At 43.4% G+C, this 19,415-nt stretch overlaps 1 protein-coding gene across 1 annotated transcript in view; it reads right to left on the reverse strand.

Moving 5' to 3' along the window:
• Nucleotides 1–421: 421 nt before the first annotated feature.
• Nucleotides 422–19,415, reverse strand: part of Lpp (LIM domain containing preferred translocation partner in lipoma) — a 547,833-nt gene continuing 528,839 nt past the window's right edge. Inside the window, exons 10-12 of the mRNA XM_059277236.1 lie at nt 9,404–9,582; nt 3,910–4,030; nt 422–750 (exon numbers count right to left, since the gene is read on the reverse strand). Of these exons, the coding sequence (XP_059133219.1) occupies nt 622–750; nt 3,910–4,030; nt 9,404–9,582 (429 nt within the window). The 3' untranslated portion in view covers nt 422–621. The remainder of the gene's footprint in view (nt 751–3,909; nt 4,031–9,403; nt 9,583–19,415) is intronic.

Below are 19,415 nucleotides of genomic sequence, written 5' to 3' on the forward strand. Positions count from 1 at the left end.
AAACGAAAGTTGGGCTCCTGTTAATTTATGTATCTTTTTCACATAAATTCTTTATAGCCCAGCGGAAAAAAATGTACAACCACCTCCCCGCTTTATGTTTACCAGGAGCCGCGAGCGGCGTAGCACAACGGGAGAATTCACCTTTGCCATACCTGGCGACAGGATGGCTAACTTCTGTAGCCACAGCCAGAGGAAAAGGTGGCAGGATGGGACAGCAAGCTAACAGCACCTGCAGGCTGGCACATTCACCCAGGGAAGATCATGTGACAGCAAATACCACACTAAACATCTATTCAACCAGATGAAAAGTGAGACAAGCACGGGGATTAAAAGTTCCAGGAATGCAGAAGTGAATGGGACAGGGCATAATCTGTGCAAAAATGTGGAAGTCCTTGCAACAAAGGCTCACCAAGGCCCTACATGATTCAATGTGAAATGTGTATTTGGTAGGAACTTTGACAAATGCCATCATGTGTGTGCTTCTAAAGGAAAGGGTAACAGCAGGTGAAGAACAGAGACCATCCCAGGGGTTGAGAACTTTGCCTCTATTTTTCTATTTCTTCTCTTATCTTTCTCTCGTGTTTCACTCTTCTCCGCGTAGCAGCTAGGCGGCGGCTGACTCTACAGGTCGGTGCTTGCCTTGGCGGTCAACACCCTGATGCGGGCTGAGTTGCAGGTCTTGCAGAGGATGTGTCCATCCAAGGGGTAGCAGCCTTGGTTGTCTCCTTCAGACAGAAGACCACCACAATCCTAGGGAAACAAAGACAGAGGGGATGGAAGTGATATTGGGAAGCTGGGCACAAACCCAGCCTCCCGAGCCTTCTTTACAAGGCCTCTTCTGTAATGTGCCCACTGCACCCCACCCTTAGTACATACATGGCATTAGCAGATGGTGGATGAAAGTGAATTAGAGGTTAATAACCTAAGTGCAATTGGTAGCCAGGAGTGGTGGGGCACACCTTTGTTCCCAGCACTGGGAAAGAAGAGGCAGGTGGGCCTCTGTGAGTTTGAGGCCAGCCTGGTTTACATAACAAATTCTAGGCCAGCAAGGACTAGAGAGACTCTGTCTCAAAACAGAACAAACAAACTCAAATAGTATAAAATGACTCTTTTAGTCACTGAATATAAAAACATAGTACAAGTAGGAAAGAGCCTACAGCTCTCAGCTCTCAGGGCTTAACTTGCTTTCCTCAACAACAGTAAGGGAAAATAAAGTACGGTCCCTAATGCACACTACCCTTTGTCCTTAATTTTAGTATCTTGTTAAAAGAATGGACAGGTGTAAGAATGGAAGTTTATGGCTATTTAAATCAGAGAAAAGTGATTTCTGTCATGTAGGAAGGCTACCAATGGCTGCTGTATATTTACTGCAATTGTAGCAAGGACACAAAATTGCAAGGGCTGGGAGGAGTAATAGTACGTCATACTTTCCAAAAGGGATGATAGCACAGGAGAGAGGAACACACATTATAACGGGAGACAAGTTCCCCAGGTGCCGCTGTTAGGTTTGTGACTGTCTGTACAGGCCAGACACAAGACTGAATGCCATTCTGAAAATAATTAAGGCACTTTCTACCTTACCAAGCTTTTGGGATGGTCAAAGCAGGTAATGGATGTGAAAGCACTCTGTAAAAAAATGCAGAGTTGCATATGTGTAAAGGATTGCGCTAGTGTTGATATTGGTGAAGGTCCACTCTGTAAAGCAACAGTAGCATTGAATGCCAGCCCTTGCCTTTAGAAGAAATGAGAGTTTGCTTGGAGAATAAACAGAGCCGTATTTAGCATTGTGTGCCCTGCTCACTTTAAGAGAAGCTATCACAGGCTGTGAAGCCTGCAAAGCTCCCCTCTGCTCTCTAAGAGTAGCAAGGAGATGAATGAAGCCATGTCTACAGCTGACAAATACTAGACTCTTGGTATAAAGAGGGCTGACCCAAAGTACGACAGCAGACACAACTATGATCCATGGGAAGTTTGGCTTTCCCAAAAAGAACCAGTGGTATATTGTACTTTGAGATGCCTTCAGGCACTGAGTAATGGAACTAAAGAAAAAATTATTTCAAATCATGAAAACATCATTCATAGATGGCACAGTTTTAATTCTGTGCGTGTGTGTGTGTGTGCATGCGTGTGTGTGTGTGTGTGTGTGTGTGTGTGCATGTGTGCGCGCGTGCACACAAGGGTCAGAAGTTGACATCTGGTGTCTTCCTCTGTCTTTCTCCTTGTTACTGTTTAAGATGGAGTCTCCCAGTGAATCTAGGACTCACTTTAAGTCAGCCAGATGAGTGGTCAATGAGCCCTAAGGATGTGAACAGCCCAGCAGACCCTCCTCTTTCTCCTTCCCCAAATGCTGGTGTTACTGCGCATGCCACGGTGCCTGCTTTTCAAGTGGGTGCCTGGGATCCAAATGTAGATCTCTGCACTTGTGGGACATTTTCCCTGCCCAATTTAAAGTCTTTAAGGAGTTGTCATCCACAGTCATTTGGACCCTGTAAGCGGTCCAAAGTTGACCACAGGACTGGAAAGATGGATGTCAGAGTCATAGCACCCCGAGGAGCTACACAGGAAAAAGTCAGAAGGGAGAGTGGAATGGTCTGCCTGGTGTTTTTCAGGGAAACAGGCTGGACAAGAACAGTGGCTTGCCATCTTCCAATTCAGTGCTCTCCCCATTTTATGGTTTTGTTTCTGAAAGTTGCTCAGCACGTAAAAGCAAATCTAATTTGTACAGCACACTGGATGCAAAAACACACGTCAGCCTGTGGGTATACAATGGAGTATGTGAGGAACTTGGGTGGAGGTGGAGCTTCTTGGCGCCCTAGTATCGCCTGTAAAATGACCTCTGAAGTGTCTCCACACTCTTGTGGCCTCATACTGGGTCACTGGAGAGATGACGGCTGAACACCGATGTTCTCTTTTCTTCCTTGGTCATAGACCTCACACAAAGGCCGTTGGTTTGTTAATGTATTTCTTCATGTTAACATTGGAGAGGGGCACATAACCTGAGCTTTATGGATGAACAAAGCACAGTGTAAAAACAGATGGTCAGTTATAGGCAAGGCAGTGGATGGAGTGGACAAATTCTCTGGGGCTCTCAGAGCCTCGCCAGCCTGCCGCCTTGGGCATTAGTTAGACTATGTGGACAAGGGGATGAGAAAGCCTGCATCCCACACAGACCGGAGACGGGGTTGAAAAGCGCCGTCTCCACAAGAGCTTGCAGACAAAGAAAACTGTTTGGAAGGAGGGGCCTGGGGAGCTCATAGAAGAAGGTAAAATATTTTAAAGCCATTTTCTCTGCCCTTTGCTGTATTAATGGCGACATGTCCCCAGAGTGTCAGCTAAGTTCCTCTTCTCACTTCCAGGCTGGTTATGGGTACGCCTTATAAATTCTCACAGTCTGACCCTGTGCCTGACTTGTCCACAGCTCTTAGCAGTTGTAACCTCTTAAGTGACACCTGGAAGCTAACTACTAAATAAATACTCTCTGGCTTTGAATGAGAAGTTTCTGCACCTCTGAAATGAATGAATTCTTGTCCTTCTCATTGGGTGATAATGGCCCCTCTGCCCAAAGAAGCAGTTAATCAAATCATAAGTTACAGATTCATCATCATCATCATGATCATCATCATCACCATCATCACCATCACCATCATCATTGCCTTTCCTCTAGCTTAATAGTTTACACCGTCCTGGGACATATAGTTCTGTGTTTGGGTCTCATAGCTACATCTGGAGGAGTAAGAATTTGAAGCATTTGTACAGAGAGAGGGATTGTTCAGAGTGGGGTAAGTTGTGTGATGTCACTGCATTAACAGCCTGTGTCAGAGCGGAATCCTGTCTGATCACACAAAGGCCTTTGTTAGGCACCAAGGTCTCCAGGTTGCATGACTGCTCTGATGTGGGGATGCCACAGACCTCACAGCGGTAGCAGTGCACGTGGAAATCACGGTCCAGAGCCACGATGCGGACAGTCTCCTCCTGGCCTGGGGCAGGCATGATAGGCTCCTTGCACACAGAACAGCGTGGGGCAAATTTCCTGAAAACAGACAGAATTCTGGTGAGATGTCGAGTGCACATGAGGATGGAGAGGGACACAGCAGCGAAGGGAAGGTGTAAAGCCACAGGCTGACACCTGGTCTGCCCTTCCTGTGTGACCTTGACCTAAAGAGAGCGAGACAGTAGATAGAGGCTTTGACAGAGGTGCACACTACGTGTCTGCCAGGGAAGAGGGTGTGGACTGCCCTGTATAGAGAACCTTCAGGAACTCTTTAGCAGGCAGCATGGATAAGCAGCAATCCTGTGCACAGAACCATGCTAGGCATGACCTAGCTGAACATAGGAAACAAGGTCCTGCCTGAACATGGATGGACATAGGTCCTGGTAGGCTCTAACTTGCTTCTAGATGTTAGTGTGCCTTCCTTGTGCCCTAGACAAATCCCCAAATTAGGAATCTCTACAGCTTTTTTCTTTAAAATGCGTCTTCAATCCCAGACCACAAAAAGCCTCACATACACAGGTTTTACCAAATGGCAAAGGTTAGTGGTTTACTATGTATTTTCTGAAAAACTTGCAATGGTAAAGTACACATTGGTTACAACTTGTTTGAGGGATTTTAGCATGATCAGAGTCTATATAAACACACATGTAAGGTTTTGAAGCTATTGGTAAAGAACTTTCACATATTTCTTAATTTATTATTTGCTAACAACGTTTTGTCTTAGCAGATTAGCAGGCTGAAAAATGGGCTATGAATCCATCTGTATTTTCTAGAATTTAAGGATAGCATTTGTGAAGATGTGGAATGAGACACAAGTTGGAATGGACACAGATAAGAACTGAAAAAAAATGGTTAAAGGACACACAGAACCAGCCCATCTGAAATCCTAGTACTGGAGAGGCTGAGGCAGGAGGATCACTCTAAGTTCCAATCTAGCCTGGGCTACAGAGTGAGCTCCTATTTCAAAACACTAAAAACAAATGACAAAGGGATATACAGAGAGATATTGAGCAAGTTACTAAAGTTTTTCATGGAAATGGTTTTAAGATTAATGATGTTAAAATTTATCTACTTGTAGTAAGACCTAAAAGGAAATAATGATAGTCATCTAACTCTGCCGAGCACTTCACGGTTGTCACAGCATTTTTACATACATTATACTCTGTATGTACATTTTAATTTTCCTGGCGGCACCCAAAAGGCATCTGTATGGCTGTAATCTAAATAAATATGAATTAAGTAGCAGATCGATTGATTGCTGTGAAAGAAAAATTAAGAGGATCATGGTACAACTGCAGTAGTAATCAGGGTTGTTATAATTGATATTTTATGCAAGAAGTTTATATGCAGTGGCAAAAATTGCTTTGGATTACCTGATTATTTTTGAATCTGGGTTATCAGTAGTAAAAGACACAGACTCCTGATGTCAACTGCAGAACTTCCTTTCCCCAGCTGCGAGGTCACTGGGAGGGCAGAAGTAGCCAGTTTTCCCAGGCAGATGCACTCCTCTAGGACACGCTTTCTTTTCTTTTTTGACTTTACTTATTTAGTAGTAATTACTTCTATGTCCTTGGTGACCACTATATTGGTTCATACAGAGGAATTTGAGCAACACCTAATGCCAGGAACCACCTGCTATGTTTTTCTATGAGAAAGGCATTATTAGATTTGACGTCTGGCCTCCTGGTCCTTCTCTAGACAGTCTGTAGCTGTGTTCTCAGTAACCAATCACCCTTCCTTAGCAAAGCTGAGAGGCAAGAGCTGCTGTCACTGTGCCGTCATGATCTGAGGCGGAGTTTTCCAATGCTTGGCTCGCCAAGTGGATGATAATAATAATAAATAGGGCGACAGCAGTTTTGATGGTTACTGTTTATTAAGTGCCTGTTACATGCCAAGTTCTGTTAGACACTGTACACATTATTTTCTGTTGATAGTCATGTTATTAGGAAGCGTTTTTTATCATTTTTGTTCATCAGTCAAGGGAGCCATGAACCTAGTCATTTCACAGCCAACATATTTTTGGCAATTAACGAATGAATGCCAAATTAAACAACCAAATGGATCAATGCTACGGTTTGGATATGAAATCGTCCCTTCGGGCTCATATGCTCGGCGCTGAGCTGTCAACGGATGAACCGCTGGGAGGTGACTGGATCGTGCCAGCTTTGACTTCAACAGATTCATCCATCCTTAGAGTCCTAGCGCAACGGTACTATCAGGAGGTGATGTAGGAGGTGAGCTAGTTAGGGGATGCAGGTCATGACAACATACCTTTCAAGGGCACATCTTGTCCCTGGAAGCCATGAGATGAAGAGGTGTTCAATCATCCTTTCCTCCAGATAGGCTGCCTCGCCACAGGTCCAGAAACTGAGGACCAGCTTACTAGGGACTAAAAATTCTGAAAACCATGTGTCCAAATAGACCTTTCCTTCTCAGGTATTTGTCATAGGGACAGGAAGCCTGACTAATACCACAGATGACACCCCTGCCAGAAAAGCACAGATCACTGTGTATGCTTCACACACTAAAAAGAGCAGTGTAAGCCCACTTTCCCTGGCACAGGAAACATGGATTCAAAAGATTCCAGCACAGGCCTGAGAAGGAATTCTCCATGCCTCTGTATTTGTTCTAAACCTTTTATAGTCTATCTTCTTGTAAAAATTATCTACATTGGTTGCTGTAAAAATTTATTCACATGTATAGTTCATCACAAACCAGGAGACACTATAATAGACTTAACAAAATTACTCAAATATAGAGGTGGCATGAATTCATAACTGGGAATAAGGTGTGGTAAAATCAAAGAAGTCTTACTAAAATAGTAAGTTGAGCCTTTAAAGACAGCCAGGTAGGTAAAATGAGGAGGGAGTGTGTGTGTGTCTCTGTGTGTGTGTTTGTGTGTGTCTGTGTGTGTGTATCTGTATGTATGTGTGTGTATGTGTGCCCACTGCCACCTCCCACATACTTGTGTACAGGACCTAAAATAGTCCCCCTACAAGGGAGTTCTCAATAGTTATTGGCGACCATGTCTGTGAAAAGAGTTCAATTCCCAGTGGGCTGTAGGACATAAGTCAACCTTAACCAAAGGTATTTATATGGAAATGGCCCATTTGCTAAGCGTCAAGATTCTGCCCTTTATGTGATAAGTTCTGAGATGCCATTTTAGAGGTTTTGCCAATAGCCAATCCTCTATCAACAATCTGCCTGTTTCTCCCTTGGCACAGTTCCAGTTCTGCTTGAGTGAGGCCTGCCTGGATCACGGAGTCGAATGATCAGTTCTGAAGAAGACAGGGCAGCTTTCCTTGTGCCGACCTCCTGGTGATGCCCCTTCTGCCCTGCATCCCTGTTATGCTGGCATATTCTGCCTCCTTCTCACAAGTCCAGCACTGACAACTACCTCTGTCCAGCTTCTTGTGTCCAGTGTCTCCTTCAGCACTCAACACAGCGATTGGCACATAGAGAGAAGTTTGTGAATGTGAGAATTAAACTAAAACGTGTTTCCTAACAGCCCACAATGGAGACCCATTCAGAAAAGCCAAAAAGAAGCTTTCCTAAAGCAGAGAAGCAGGTCTGCTCCTTTACTGGTCTCTCAGGCTGTGCAGTACACACCCAATGTTTGAAGGCTAGCACCCCATGCTGGAGGGCTAGCACCCTGTGATGGAAGGCTAGCCACTCTGTATTCTAGTACTTTTAAAGCTAAGTAATAGGAGCTCTGGAAAATGTTCTTTTATTTTCCTCCCATAGAAGGGCAGTATCCAAAAGCCACCCCCCCCCCACATCTGCCAACATTAGTTCTTAAAAAATAATTTCTTTTTCATGTGCATTGAAAGAGAGGGAGGCTGGGCCTTGAGATATGCATCTCCCTACCCCCTGTTCGGTTGCTCAAGGCTGTCTTTTTAGAGTGTTCAGACCCACACGCTTATGTCACTGTCGCCAGTCTCTAATTATGCTCCCCACCACTAGAAACGGAAGATAAGTGGCAGGGACACAGAGTCACATTTGTCAGAACTGATTTCCTCTTTTAATTGAGGGGTGTAATAGCTCAGGCTTTCCCAGCAACACAAATGTGTGTGCCCTGCTTACATCTACCTGTCTTTCTTGGATCGTGAAAGTCTCAAAGAGGAGAGAAACAGTGACAGAAAAACACTCCCCGTTGGCATCTTTTCACTTCCCTTAAATAGATGCAGGGTTTTTTTTCATGTGTAATTACAAGCTAAAAATAGCAATAATGTGAAGTACAATTTATGCTTTGACTGCCCTTTAAAAGCAAGCCTTTTCTTGTCTAATTCAGGTTGAAAATTTCTGCTTCTGGGTTTTTTTTCTAATTCATTCAGCCTCACGACTTTGGGTGAGGTTTTTTGCTTTCGCTGCTCCTTGGGAGAGTGGTCAGGACATTCATTTTAAAAATATGAGTCTCAGGTCCCCAAGCTGCTTGTGGAAAGTACCTCCTGGATGTTGACCATCAGTAGTGGTGAAAGAAACCCACAGCCCGTCTTGAGCCTCAGAGCGTAGCCTGAAAGTGGTTAGCAACGTGCTTCATCTTTCGGGAGCCTTACAAACCACTCTCAAAGTGACTGCCCAGCGAACGGAAGCAAGGAAGCCGCCTGCCTCGCATTAGCAAGTCATACCTGCAGCTTCCCACACCGACCTTGATAAACATGTGCGCTGAGGCGATGAAGCAGTTAGCCAACGAATGAGCACAACTAAGAGAAACACAGAACTGTCGTTTTCTCAACACCTCCCATATTGGAGGAAAGAGGGACTGTAAACGCGGAGACGTGAAGAAGGGAAGTCATGTCTCTAGGCCTACCTGTGGGTTAGCAGACGTGAGCCTGAGAATTTTCTTTCTGACCCTTCTCAAAATGCTGCACCATATTGCACTAATCAATGTCATGAGGAAGCATAGCGAGGCGCCCAAGACTTTGGTCGGGGAGGAGGCTAAGAGAGGACATGGAGGTGTTGGCTAGGGCATGAAGCTGTCTCTCACACCGGAACTGGGTGACAGAACTGCTCTCTGCATCTGTCTACGAGCACTTCCTACCCCTACAGTAACAAGGGTGCAGAGGCTGTCTTAGTTATGAGACCATTAGGTCAAGTGTTGGTCAGATAACCAAACTGAAGAACTGGGAGAAGTACAACTTGCTAAATGCCATGGCTCTTGGTGAACTGAGTCAGCTCTTCCCTATCTATAGCTGCACAAGGATATCATGGTCAACTTCAGGCAAGCTCTGAATAGAGGCTGAGCTGGATAACGACAGGGACCCCCTAATGTCAATCCCTGCACTGGAGATAACTCTCAGAATAGATCCCTAGATCCTGGCGTGTGTCGCTCAGCAGGAAGCATGCGGCAGGCAAGGAGAGCAGAGTTCAAGAGGACTGCCTGGCAGGTTGGAGGCGAGAACGGCTGCTTACTTGTGGAAGTCCTCGATGCAATGGATGAGGCCACAGGCGTCCACGGTAAACGGGATGCCATCCAGGCTGCGGTGGCACATCACGCAGGTGAAGCAGTGGGGGTGGTAGGCCTTCCCCGTGGCGCGGAGGATCCGCTCCATGATGGGCTTGTGGCACACGTTGCACTGCTCCAGAGTATTCTGAGGAGAGGAAGACAACTGGTCAACAGAGCACCGTGGCTCCGGGGTGTATCACAACACTCCAGGGAAGGCAGGTGGTACCATTGGAGTGAGAACGATGCACACAGACAGGTCGGAAGCAGCAAACCTACACTTTTTTTTTTTCTTACTTTTCAAGATGGGGCTTCTTTGTGAAACAGTCCTAGCTATCCTGGCACTTACTCTGTAGACCAGGCTGGCCTCAAACTCACAGACATCCACCTGCCTCTGCCTTCCAAGTACCAGAATTAAAGGCGTGCGCCACCCATCCCTGGCTTCTAAGGAATGTCTTTTTTTGAATGTGCATTCGTGTTTGGCCATAGGTGTCAGGTCCCCTGAAACTGGAGTTAGAGACAGTTGTGAGCTGTTATGTAGGTGCTGGGAATTGAACCAGGGTCCTCTGGAAGAGCAGTCAGTGCTCTTATCTGCTGAGCCATCTCTCCAGCCCTAAACCCATGTTTTACAATACCCACTGTTTGCCTCCTATGGCATTCCTTTCTACTTCACCAAGACTGAGGACACATTTTTCAATAAAGGCTCAGATAGTAAGGACCTGTGGTAACCACTCAGTTCACCCACATAGAGCAAAGACTGCCTCTGAGCGCACACGAGCAAAGGGTCTGTAGTTCAGTAAAGTTTTATTTATAAAAATAGGTGGTAGGCAGGATGTGTTCCCTGAGCTACATCTCCCAGGTTCTGTACTTAGAAAACTGCTATACTATTACAAGTAAAATTTGACTCAACATTAAAGACCTAGTCAGGTTGCTGAGGCCCCTAACATTTTAGCTATGTTATGACTGCAACAAGTGTACACCCCTCCATAGAGCCCAAATCAAAGCTCCCATTTAAAACCTCAAAATTCAGGCTAAATGAACTCCTGATAGAAATATTGAACATAAAGTGGTGGTCCAGTTGTAAAAAGTAAGCTAAGAAATTCGGTTTACCTGGATTTGAAAATACACTGAGCCTTAGGAATACCTGTGAACCTTAGGAGCTAATATTCAACAAGTCAGCATTCAAAAGGCCTTGCTGTTAACCCCACCCATGCCCAGACTATGTTCCCAAACAATAATCTTTTTCTTCCTGTGTGATACATGTTATTCTCTAAATGAAGTATCTGGAGTGACGCATTAGAATCTGGAATCAATGCAGAGTGTACATATTAACAGGAAGACACAGAAGCGGATGGAGCATGGAAATTGAGGAGAAACTGCCTTCTTACTGTGAGGTCTTCAAATGCCTTGAGGCGAGATGTGCTTGTATTGAGGTAATAAGTGTCCTGAAAACTACCTCAAGGCAACTCCTTGGCATTGGCTCTTTGTTTATCTCTCTCCAGAAATAACCCCCTTTGTCTCTCTAAGGATGCCCAATTTATTTCCTGAAATATGGATGTGACCAAGTATTTTTCCTGACAACAAACCTTCATGGCACCATAATACAGAGTGAATTCCCTCAATGACATTTGACCTCCCTCTCTGGCTAAACTCCTCATCACATCCAAGCAGGCTGCTCACTCTCATTCACCCCGGGAAATACCCAACTTATGTGTCTTGACTCATGACTACATGAATGAACTGTGGCAATTTGCCATCTGACCTTCCAGTACACAGCTCAGAAGGCTCTTTAATGACCCACCTGAACGCATTACTTCTTTCTCCCCCACTTCATTTATTCTTCTTACAGCACTTAACTGTATATACCTCCTTACTTTACAATACTTTCATTAAAGGAAGGGGTTCTCTTAAGAATATATTTTTCTGTCCCAGTATACTGTTTGGGATAAAAACAAGCTGGGGATGAATGCCTACAGAAAGAATGAATGAAGAAATATTATTTAACTCCACCATGGCAGCACAGCACTGGTCCAGTGTCCCCAACTCTGGAATCTATCCCAAAATGAACTGGTAAATTCATCATCATCTTCTCCTATGAGCTGCAGATGCCTGAGGTTCTGTTGCTGCCTTTGGTCATAGTCTAAACTCATGGAAACTATTAACCTACTTTCCCCCCATCCTGAAGTGGTGAAATTAAAATAGCAGAGGCTCACAGGGTGAAATTCCAGGGCTGGTGATGGTCTGGAGAATGATAACCTTGCTTCTCTACTCTGGTGATCTGAGTTAATGTGACTGTAAATCGTATTCCTGGGGCTTCTGTTTTGCTTCTCTGGGGGTTTTAGCTTTTTTTCTTCTTAAACCCAGTCTGCAATGGAGTTAAATAAACCAGAAAATGCTAGACCAGAGAACGTACTTGTTTGCACTGAGGCTTGGCTCTGAGCAACATACAAGGCTTAGTCAGTTTCTAAGGGAAAGCATTATGGTCTGAGTGCTCTATTCACAGGATGGGTAATCTGGACAGTTGTGCACTGAAAATAAGCTTTACATATGCCTAAAATTAGCCTCATGAAAAACGTCCCCAAGTCAGAAAAAAAATTTTTTCCAAGAAAGTAGCTGGCTTGGACACAGGCCATGAAGGGCACCTTAACCTTTATTAAACAATTCCCTTTACTGTACACCTCTGTCCCTCGTTCACATTGTCAGGGTGCAGGGGGCTAGCACTTCCTCTAGTCCAGGCTGTCATTTCTCAGGTGAGGTAACAGACTTAGAGCTGACTGGTTAACTGGGTCACTGAGCTCATGAGGGCACCTGAGGTTGGCACGTCTACCTTCCTGACTCCTGGCCATTTAGAAGGGTCGAGGAAACTCATATGTAGCCATAACAAGGAGAACACGCTACATAAATAGCATGTTACATTGTTCTGGCTTTGATAATACATACTGCATGATCTTAGGTACATAATTTCTTTGCTCTAGATTTCAGGTTTCTCAGCAGTAAAATGATTAATCCCAATTCTTTAGTTTTACAATTATTCACTAGTACTAACAACACAAGAAAAGGCCAATTTCCTGCTACCAGATATGTATTAGAAACAAATGGAAAAGCCTTTGACAGAGGTTTAAAAGTGGGTCTCACATGTTTACTCTGTCCCCCCGACTTAAAACGTTTAGAAATTTCTAATCATAAAATTTTAAGCACAACAATGGAACGCTTTATATCTTTTTATACATGGTTATTTTTAAACAAAAAGCTGGGCTCTTCATGTACATATTAAGCTTTTCTAAAGTAGGATAGAGTCAAATGTAAAATAGCAGTTTTGAAGAAAACAGACTTCAACAGAATCACTGGAAGAGAAATGCCTCTAAGTCTGTTCAGGTCCCATCTTATATGTGGACCAAGGCTCCGTGTCTGACAGGTTGGGTAGACAGTAGAAGAGGACACTACAGCTTGGGGACCCTTACCATCAGTGGTATGTTGTGTGACTTGGCTCCTCATCCCCATTAACCTCACATGTGGGCTTCATCTTTTAGCCGCCATACTGGGTTCGTCGTCCCATCTTTAAAAACAGTGTTCATGCCCAGGCCACCTTATACTTTTCTTTGCCTAGAAAACATCTACTTATTTTCGCAAATGAATCTCAAAGGCCACTTGTTCTGAAAAAGAAATCTTTCCTGAGCCTCCTTCTGTTACAGTAAAATAACTCACATTCTCTGATACCATAGTATCGCTTATGGGAGGCATTCCCTATGATATCTACATGGCCAAATAGTGATCTCTCTTCTCTCTCCCCATAAAACTCTAGTCTGAGGATGTGTTGCCTATGAAACAGGTTCTGAAACAACTTTGCACATAGGAAGTTATTGAGCAGTATCCTTGTGATTGGCATTTATAGGAGATTAAAGGAGTAACTAGGTGAGATCAACAATGTAGCTACTACCAAGACCTAGATGGGTTCATGGAGGACGTGACAGCTGGGATTGACATGCAGAATTGTCCTTCCATGAAGTTAGTGATGAGGGACTTTATAGCTGCACCTATCAGTCAGTGGACACAAGAAGATTCCCCAAGAAAGAAGGGTAACTTTGACGTGTGTTTTCCTTCAATTGATAATTAGCACAGAGGGATCTAGCTATGAGGCCTCACTAATCAACATTCCCAGCAGACAGAGCAACGAGAGCCTCAATCTTGAAGAGACACCTGGGCAGCATACTATATCATCCGCCTGCATAGTTCATGGTACCAGGAACTTGTGATATTGTGCACCCTAATAAACTTATCTGGGGTCAGAGAACAGAACAGCCACTAGATAGACACAGAGGCCAGAAAATGATGGCACACACACCTTTAACCCTAGCATTCAGGAGGCAGAGATCCAACCGGATCTCTGTGAGTTCAAGGTTGGATCTCTGTGAGTTCAAGGCCACAATGGAAATAGAGCCAGGCATGGTGGCACACACCTTTAATCCCAGGACTTGAGATCTCATGTCCTTGCTTGGGAAAGATACACACCTTTAATCCCAGGAAGTGATGGCAGGAAGTAGAAAGGTATATAAGGTGTGAGAACCAGGAACTAGGGGTTTTAAGCTATTAAGCTTTTAGGTTTTTAGCAGCAGTTCAGCTGAGATCCATTTGGGTGAGGACTCAGAAGCTTTCAGTCTGAGGAAACAGGATCAGCTGAGGAATTGGCGAGGCGATGTTGGCTGTGGTTTGTTCTGTTTCTCTGATCTTTGAGAATTTACCCGAATACCTGGCTCCAGTTATTTCCTTTATAAGACTGTTTAGCAATTCATCTATAGGAGCCGGTACCGTGCCATGGAAGACCTTGTCACTGAAGCTCACTGAAGGGTCTATATTTTATTAATTTCACAACAGACACTATTTTGGGCAGTTACTCCAATCAAAGTATGGTTAAAATGCAAAGATTTGAGAGTAGCAGAAAAGAAGCAGGGAATATGTAATTGAAAGGCACAGATTATGAACTTCTCTGAAACGACGATGATCCAGTTGTGATTAGAACCAAAAATTTAACCAAAGATTAAAGTAAAATCACAAACAAACTTGTACTCAAAACTCCCCAATGCAACTGTTTTTAAATCTGAGATACAATCTGGTTGTAGTTTTTATATCCTTGGGTGTTATATAAATAACTTTTCTAATTCCCAAGCAGAAGAGCTGGAAGGAGCAGCTGAATATAAATGAAGCACCCAGGCAGCACAAACACGAACTGCTAGTGAGAGAAGCCGGAGTGTTAGTACAGCTAACACGTCAGCCAGGAATATACTGGTCAGCGTGCGCATTTTCAATCAAGAGACGAGTTGAGTTGGAAGACTGGAAAGTGAGTTTGTTAAAACTTTATAAAGTTAAAATGTGATCTTACAGTTTTGGCTAAATGAGCAATATCACGAAACAGGAAGGATTATACAATGATGGGGTGACAGCTTATGTTTTAGAGAAAGTTTTGGTCTTATTGTGATGAAAAGAAAAAGAAAAAAGTGAGAGTGAAAATATTAGAACCTGAATGTCTTTATAACTTCTCCAGTCCAGAGTTTACAACTTCCCTATCTACCTCCCTCAAAATGCCATGCTTAGAGAAATGATACCAAGGGGCACGTCTAAGAGCCCAAACTCACTCCTAGAAGAGGAGTGTGATAGGACAGAGGCTGTGAGATGCATACTACATTGTTTACAAATCACACCCCAAGTGGAATCAAGAAACCAAGGCCTGGATCATGAACGCAGCTAGAAGCAGATTCACGCCTCCATGTTCCCTGTGCAATAGGGAACAATTCCAATGTTCAGACTGTACTTAGTCTGTATTTTTGTAGACACACTTTACATTGCAAACAGAAGGCATTCAGGCTTACTACCTGCAAGTTACATGCAAAGAAATGAAATCAGGAAACATCGTGATCTCAAGACCATCTGTCCCCCAAACTCCTACACTACCAGACAGAAAACTCATTGTTGGATCCCAGCATTTACAATAGTGTTTCCGCACAAAAGTGATGCTTCATAAATTTTAATTAGACGATAAACCAACAAACTGTGGATCATTTGTTTAAAATTAAATTATTTTATATAACCACGTAAAAGCTGCCAGACAGGGAAGTTCAAGTGAGTTTCAGGTGTATCATACTTAAGAGTGTTGTGAGAGGCCAAAGGAGGCTTTCCAGTGTCCTTGAGTTATCAGTTGGGTCCGGAGATTACTTCAGTGTTCTGAACAAATGCCACCCTTTTCCACATGAATGGTGAGGTGAAAACTTGGGAAGGTACGTGACAAGTGTAAGTGTTACCAACAGAATGGCAATGTGGTTTAGCAGAAAGATTTGTCTGTGACTCAGGAAATTTCTCTTGAAGTGCCAATGTAATTACTTAAGTTCAAATAATTCTATTGTCTCACTCACTATGGATGGACTGTAAATCTGTTCTTGATCTGATGATCAAGAACACTTCAAGAGGATGTTTATGCTATAGGGAGTCCACAGGCAAAGATGTCATTCAACCTTGGGAGCGCCAAGGAGCCCCCTGTTGATACCCCAACGGCTCAGCCTCGATGAAAAGCATACATTTCCTACTCCAATCTTTTCTGCCCTCTGGCCTGCCTTCCACCTGTATCTACACCAAGATGTATATTTTATATTCGTATCTGTTTCAAAACAGACTGAAAATAATCACAGCAAATTTAGTGCTATCCCTAAACTGTGACTTTCTAATCAGAATCAAAATTCTTTTTTATAGTTGAAAATTATAATTTTCCCCCAAATGTTGCTAGATGATATCAAAACCCTAAAAACCTCTGTTTTTGTGATGTCATGACTTCCTTTCTTATAGACAGACATGCAAACACACACACACACACACACACACACACGATAGCTACAAAACACCTGAGGATTCTATAAAATAATTTCAACTTTCATTTTTTTTGTATGAAATCCTGGGTATAACTCTTTGCATTGCTGCCTATAATTCTTCAAATTTCTTACAACGTCTGTTTAAACCAACACTTCATGCGTCTCCTCTAATAAATTGTCTTCCCACCTACTCCAGCATTGCAGAAAGCCCAGGGAGCCAAGTGTTGAACATCCTGAGAGGGGCAGAGGGAAAGAAAAGTCTCAGATCCCACCCTTTCATCCACAACTTTCCACGACAATAGGAGAGGTAAACACATCTACAAACAACTGATCACAGGCAAAGAACACGGCACACTGTTCTCATGAGGAGATGAGCCACCTGTAGTGTGAACAGAGGGAGAGAGAGGGATTACTTGAGAATGGGGAAAACAGGCTGATTCCTGCAGTTGATGACTATACATCTCTTCTTGGTGGGGTGAAAACTGATTTTAATACTCTTTGACATTGATGTTAGGTTAGAACAAGAGTCTTTATCATTACCTAAGCCACCTTGAGAGATGTCTCAGTTAAGCTTGCCTTCAAATAAAACTCACTCTACAGGTAGAAGATTGGGACAAAAATCTGTGACCTGGTGTATTAAGGATTTTCAGGAATGAATGTGCATGTGAACAACTGCACATTGTATAAAGGGAACATAGAATTATTAGCATAGGATTATGACGTAGAAGGCAAGAATTTTTTTTACATTTGGACTATATAATTTGGTTTTAAAATGAAGAAACAGGAGAGCTGGGGAGATGCCTCATCTGGTAAGTGTCGTCAAGCAAGCACAGTGATCTAAGTTCCATCACCAGGACTCAGGTTAAAAAAAAAAAAAGCCAGTTGTGCAGCCCCAGAGAGATGGGTCATCGATAAACAGCATTGGCTGCTCTTCCAGAAGACCCAGGTCCAATTCCCAGAACCCACACTGCAGCTCACAACCTTATGCAACTCCAGTTCTAATAATCCAACACCCACTTCTGGGCTTTGGGGACACTGCTTGCATGTGGTGCACAAACATACGTAGAGCTCAAAACCCATATACATAAAATGAAATATAAAAAACAACAACAACAACTGAAAAAGCCATGTGTGGTGGTACATGCATGTAATCCCTAGTGCTGCTAAGAAAAAGAGAAGTGGATTCTGGGAGCTCACTGGACAGCAAGTCTAGCCTACTGGGCAAGTTGCAGGTTAATGAGAGACCTATCCAGACAAACAAATCAACAAACAGATGGCTTTAGTTAGAAGACATTTGTATAGCTGTTCCTTATGGCTCAGAGAGGTGATTTTGTACTTTAAAACATGTAAGCCATGTTGATTGGTACGCCTTCCAAAGTACTTTTCTTGGATGTATCAGAATCCTTGAGAAATGAGGGGCCATAATGCTGACATTTATGTGTCATGCCAGGGGCAAATTAAAAGATCACAGAACTCCAGTGCGACTATTGTGAGAGGGGAATAAAGAATAGGATTCCTTTCCTTCCAAGCCAAGTCCAATCAGATCTGTCTTTACCACCTCTTCAAGGCATAGTCTTGTTAGGACTTATTCATGTGAGAGCTAGGGCAGACCTGTCATACAGTCTAAGCATTCATTGGTGATGAATTCAGGAGGCTGGCTTGAAGTCTGAGAACTGACTTCTCTGGCTTTTGGTGTCCTCACCTACGAAGACTGAAAATGTCTGCACTGATGTGTTTTAATAGTTAAATAATATCCCACATATGAAAGGAAGAACTTAGTGCCCAGTATGTAATGTCAGCTTAAACATTAGTACTATATAACATTTCTTCCTAAAAATAATTTCATTCCTTTATCTACCCAAAACAAAATCTGGCACCTGGACATGTTCATTACGTGTGCATACACAAGACCTCAGACATCTCCACAGCAGCAAGAAATGGGGAGGTGGAATGTAGAGTTTCTATGTTGCTCATCTTAATGCGATCAGGGTTTGAATCTGCATCTTCCGAGTCAAAGGCAAACAAGCCTTTCTCTATTTCACGCTTTCTGCTACACAATTAAGTTTCCACTAGTTCCCTGTAATGGCAATCCCAAAAAATGCTCTTGTTCTTTTTAGCATTCTGCTGTCCCATAATACTTCATATCATTTGGGGCTTCCTGTCCCTTTTTGCCTTATGTATTAGGATACTATCTGCAGTGAGGTGGAATTTCCCAATATTATCCCTATTCAATGAAGACATCTTGTCTAGGACCCAAATGACATGGTTTCCTCTGAGCGCCCTAACTCCAGTCTCATCACTGGATCTTTCCGCAGCACCATGCATGCTTCTCATGGCAAACGGCTCAAGAATAAGACAGAATCCACACAGTTGCTTCTCCGAAGTGAAGAGTCACTACACAGGCACTTCTGCATTTGCAGCTCGCCACTGTTAGGAGAAGACTGTTACACACGGATGGAGGGGCTGGCCTGGAACTCAGAGACGCTGACCCTCGTGGCATGATGTCTAAGGTCCAGTTCTCGTTCTTGCCAGTGGCAGCCTGTATTATTATTTGTCACAAGGCTATTGAAGACTGCTACAATTGCAGCCTCTGTGGTAGTATGTATGTATTCCTGACAGGCCTGCAATAAGCATTTGCTGTGTGAAGAAAAAAACTGAATGACATTAAATGAAGCAACATCTGAGTGTGTTTTCGTCCTAGGATTTACTGTTTTCATCCTAGCAAGAGTGTATCTCTCAAAAAATAAAAATATTGCTCAAAACTTCCCTAAGACCATAAATGATCTGAAATTATTCACACACACAGTCGGTAGGGCAATGCCCTTCTACTTATTGCCATTTGATTATCAAGGGTAATTGACCCATCTAAGGGACACTCTAAACCATGAGTTTAAGCAAGGATCTTCCTAGCTTTGTGTATACACAGTAATGACCACCTACACGCACATTTCAGATCAGAATTAAACCACCCTGAATCATCCATTAGAATCCAGATCTGCAAGCAAAGACTAGAAATGTTCTTAGTACCATGCTGCGCATGTGTCTGCTTTCTGAAACTCAGCCCTGCCATGATGCTTATTTTCTACCTGACTTTATGGATTGCAATTACTTCTTACATTACAGCAAG

This window comes from Peromyscus eremicus, chromosome 12, assembly GCF_949786415.1.
Source record: "Peromyscus eremicus chromosome 12, PerEre_H2_v1, whole genome shotgun sequence".
Taxonomy (NCBI): Eukaryota; Metazoa; Chordata; class Mammalia; order Rodentia; family Cricetidae; genus Peromyscus; species Peromyscus eremicus.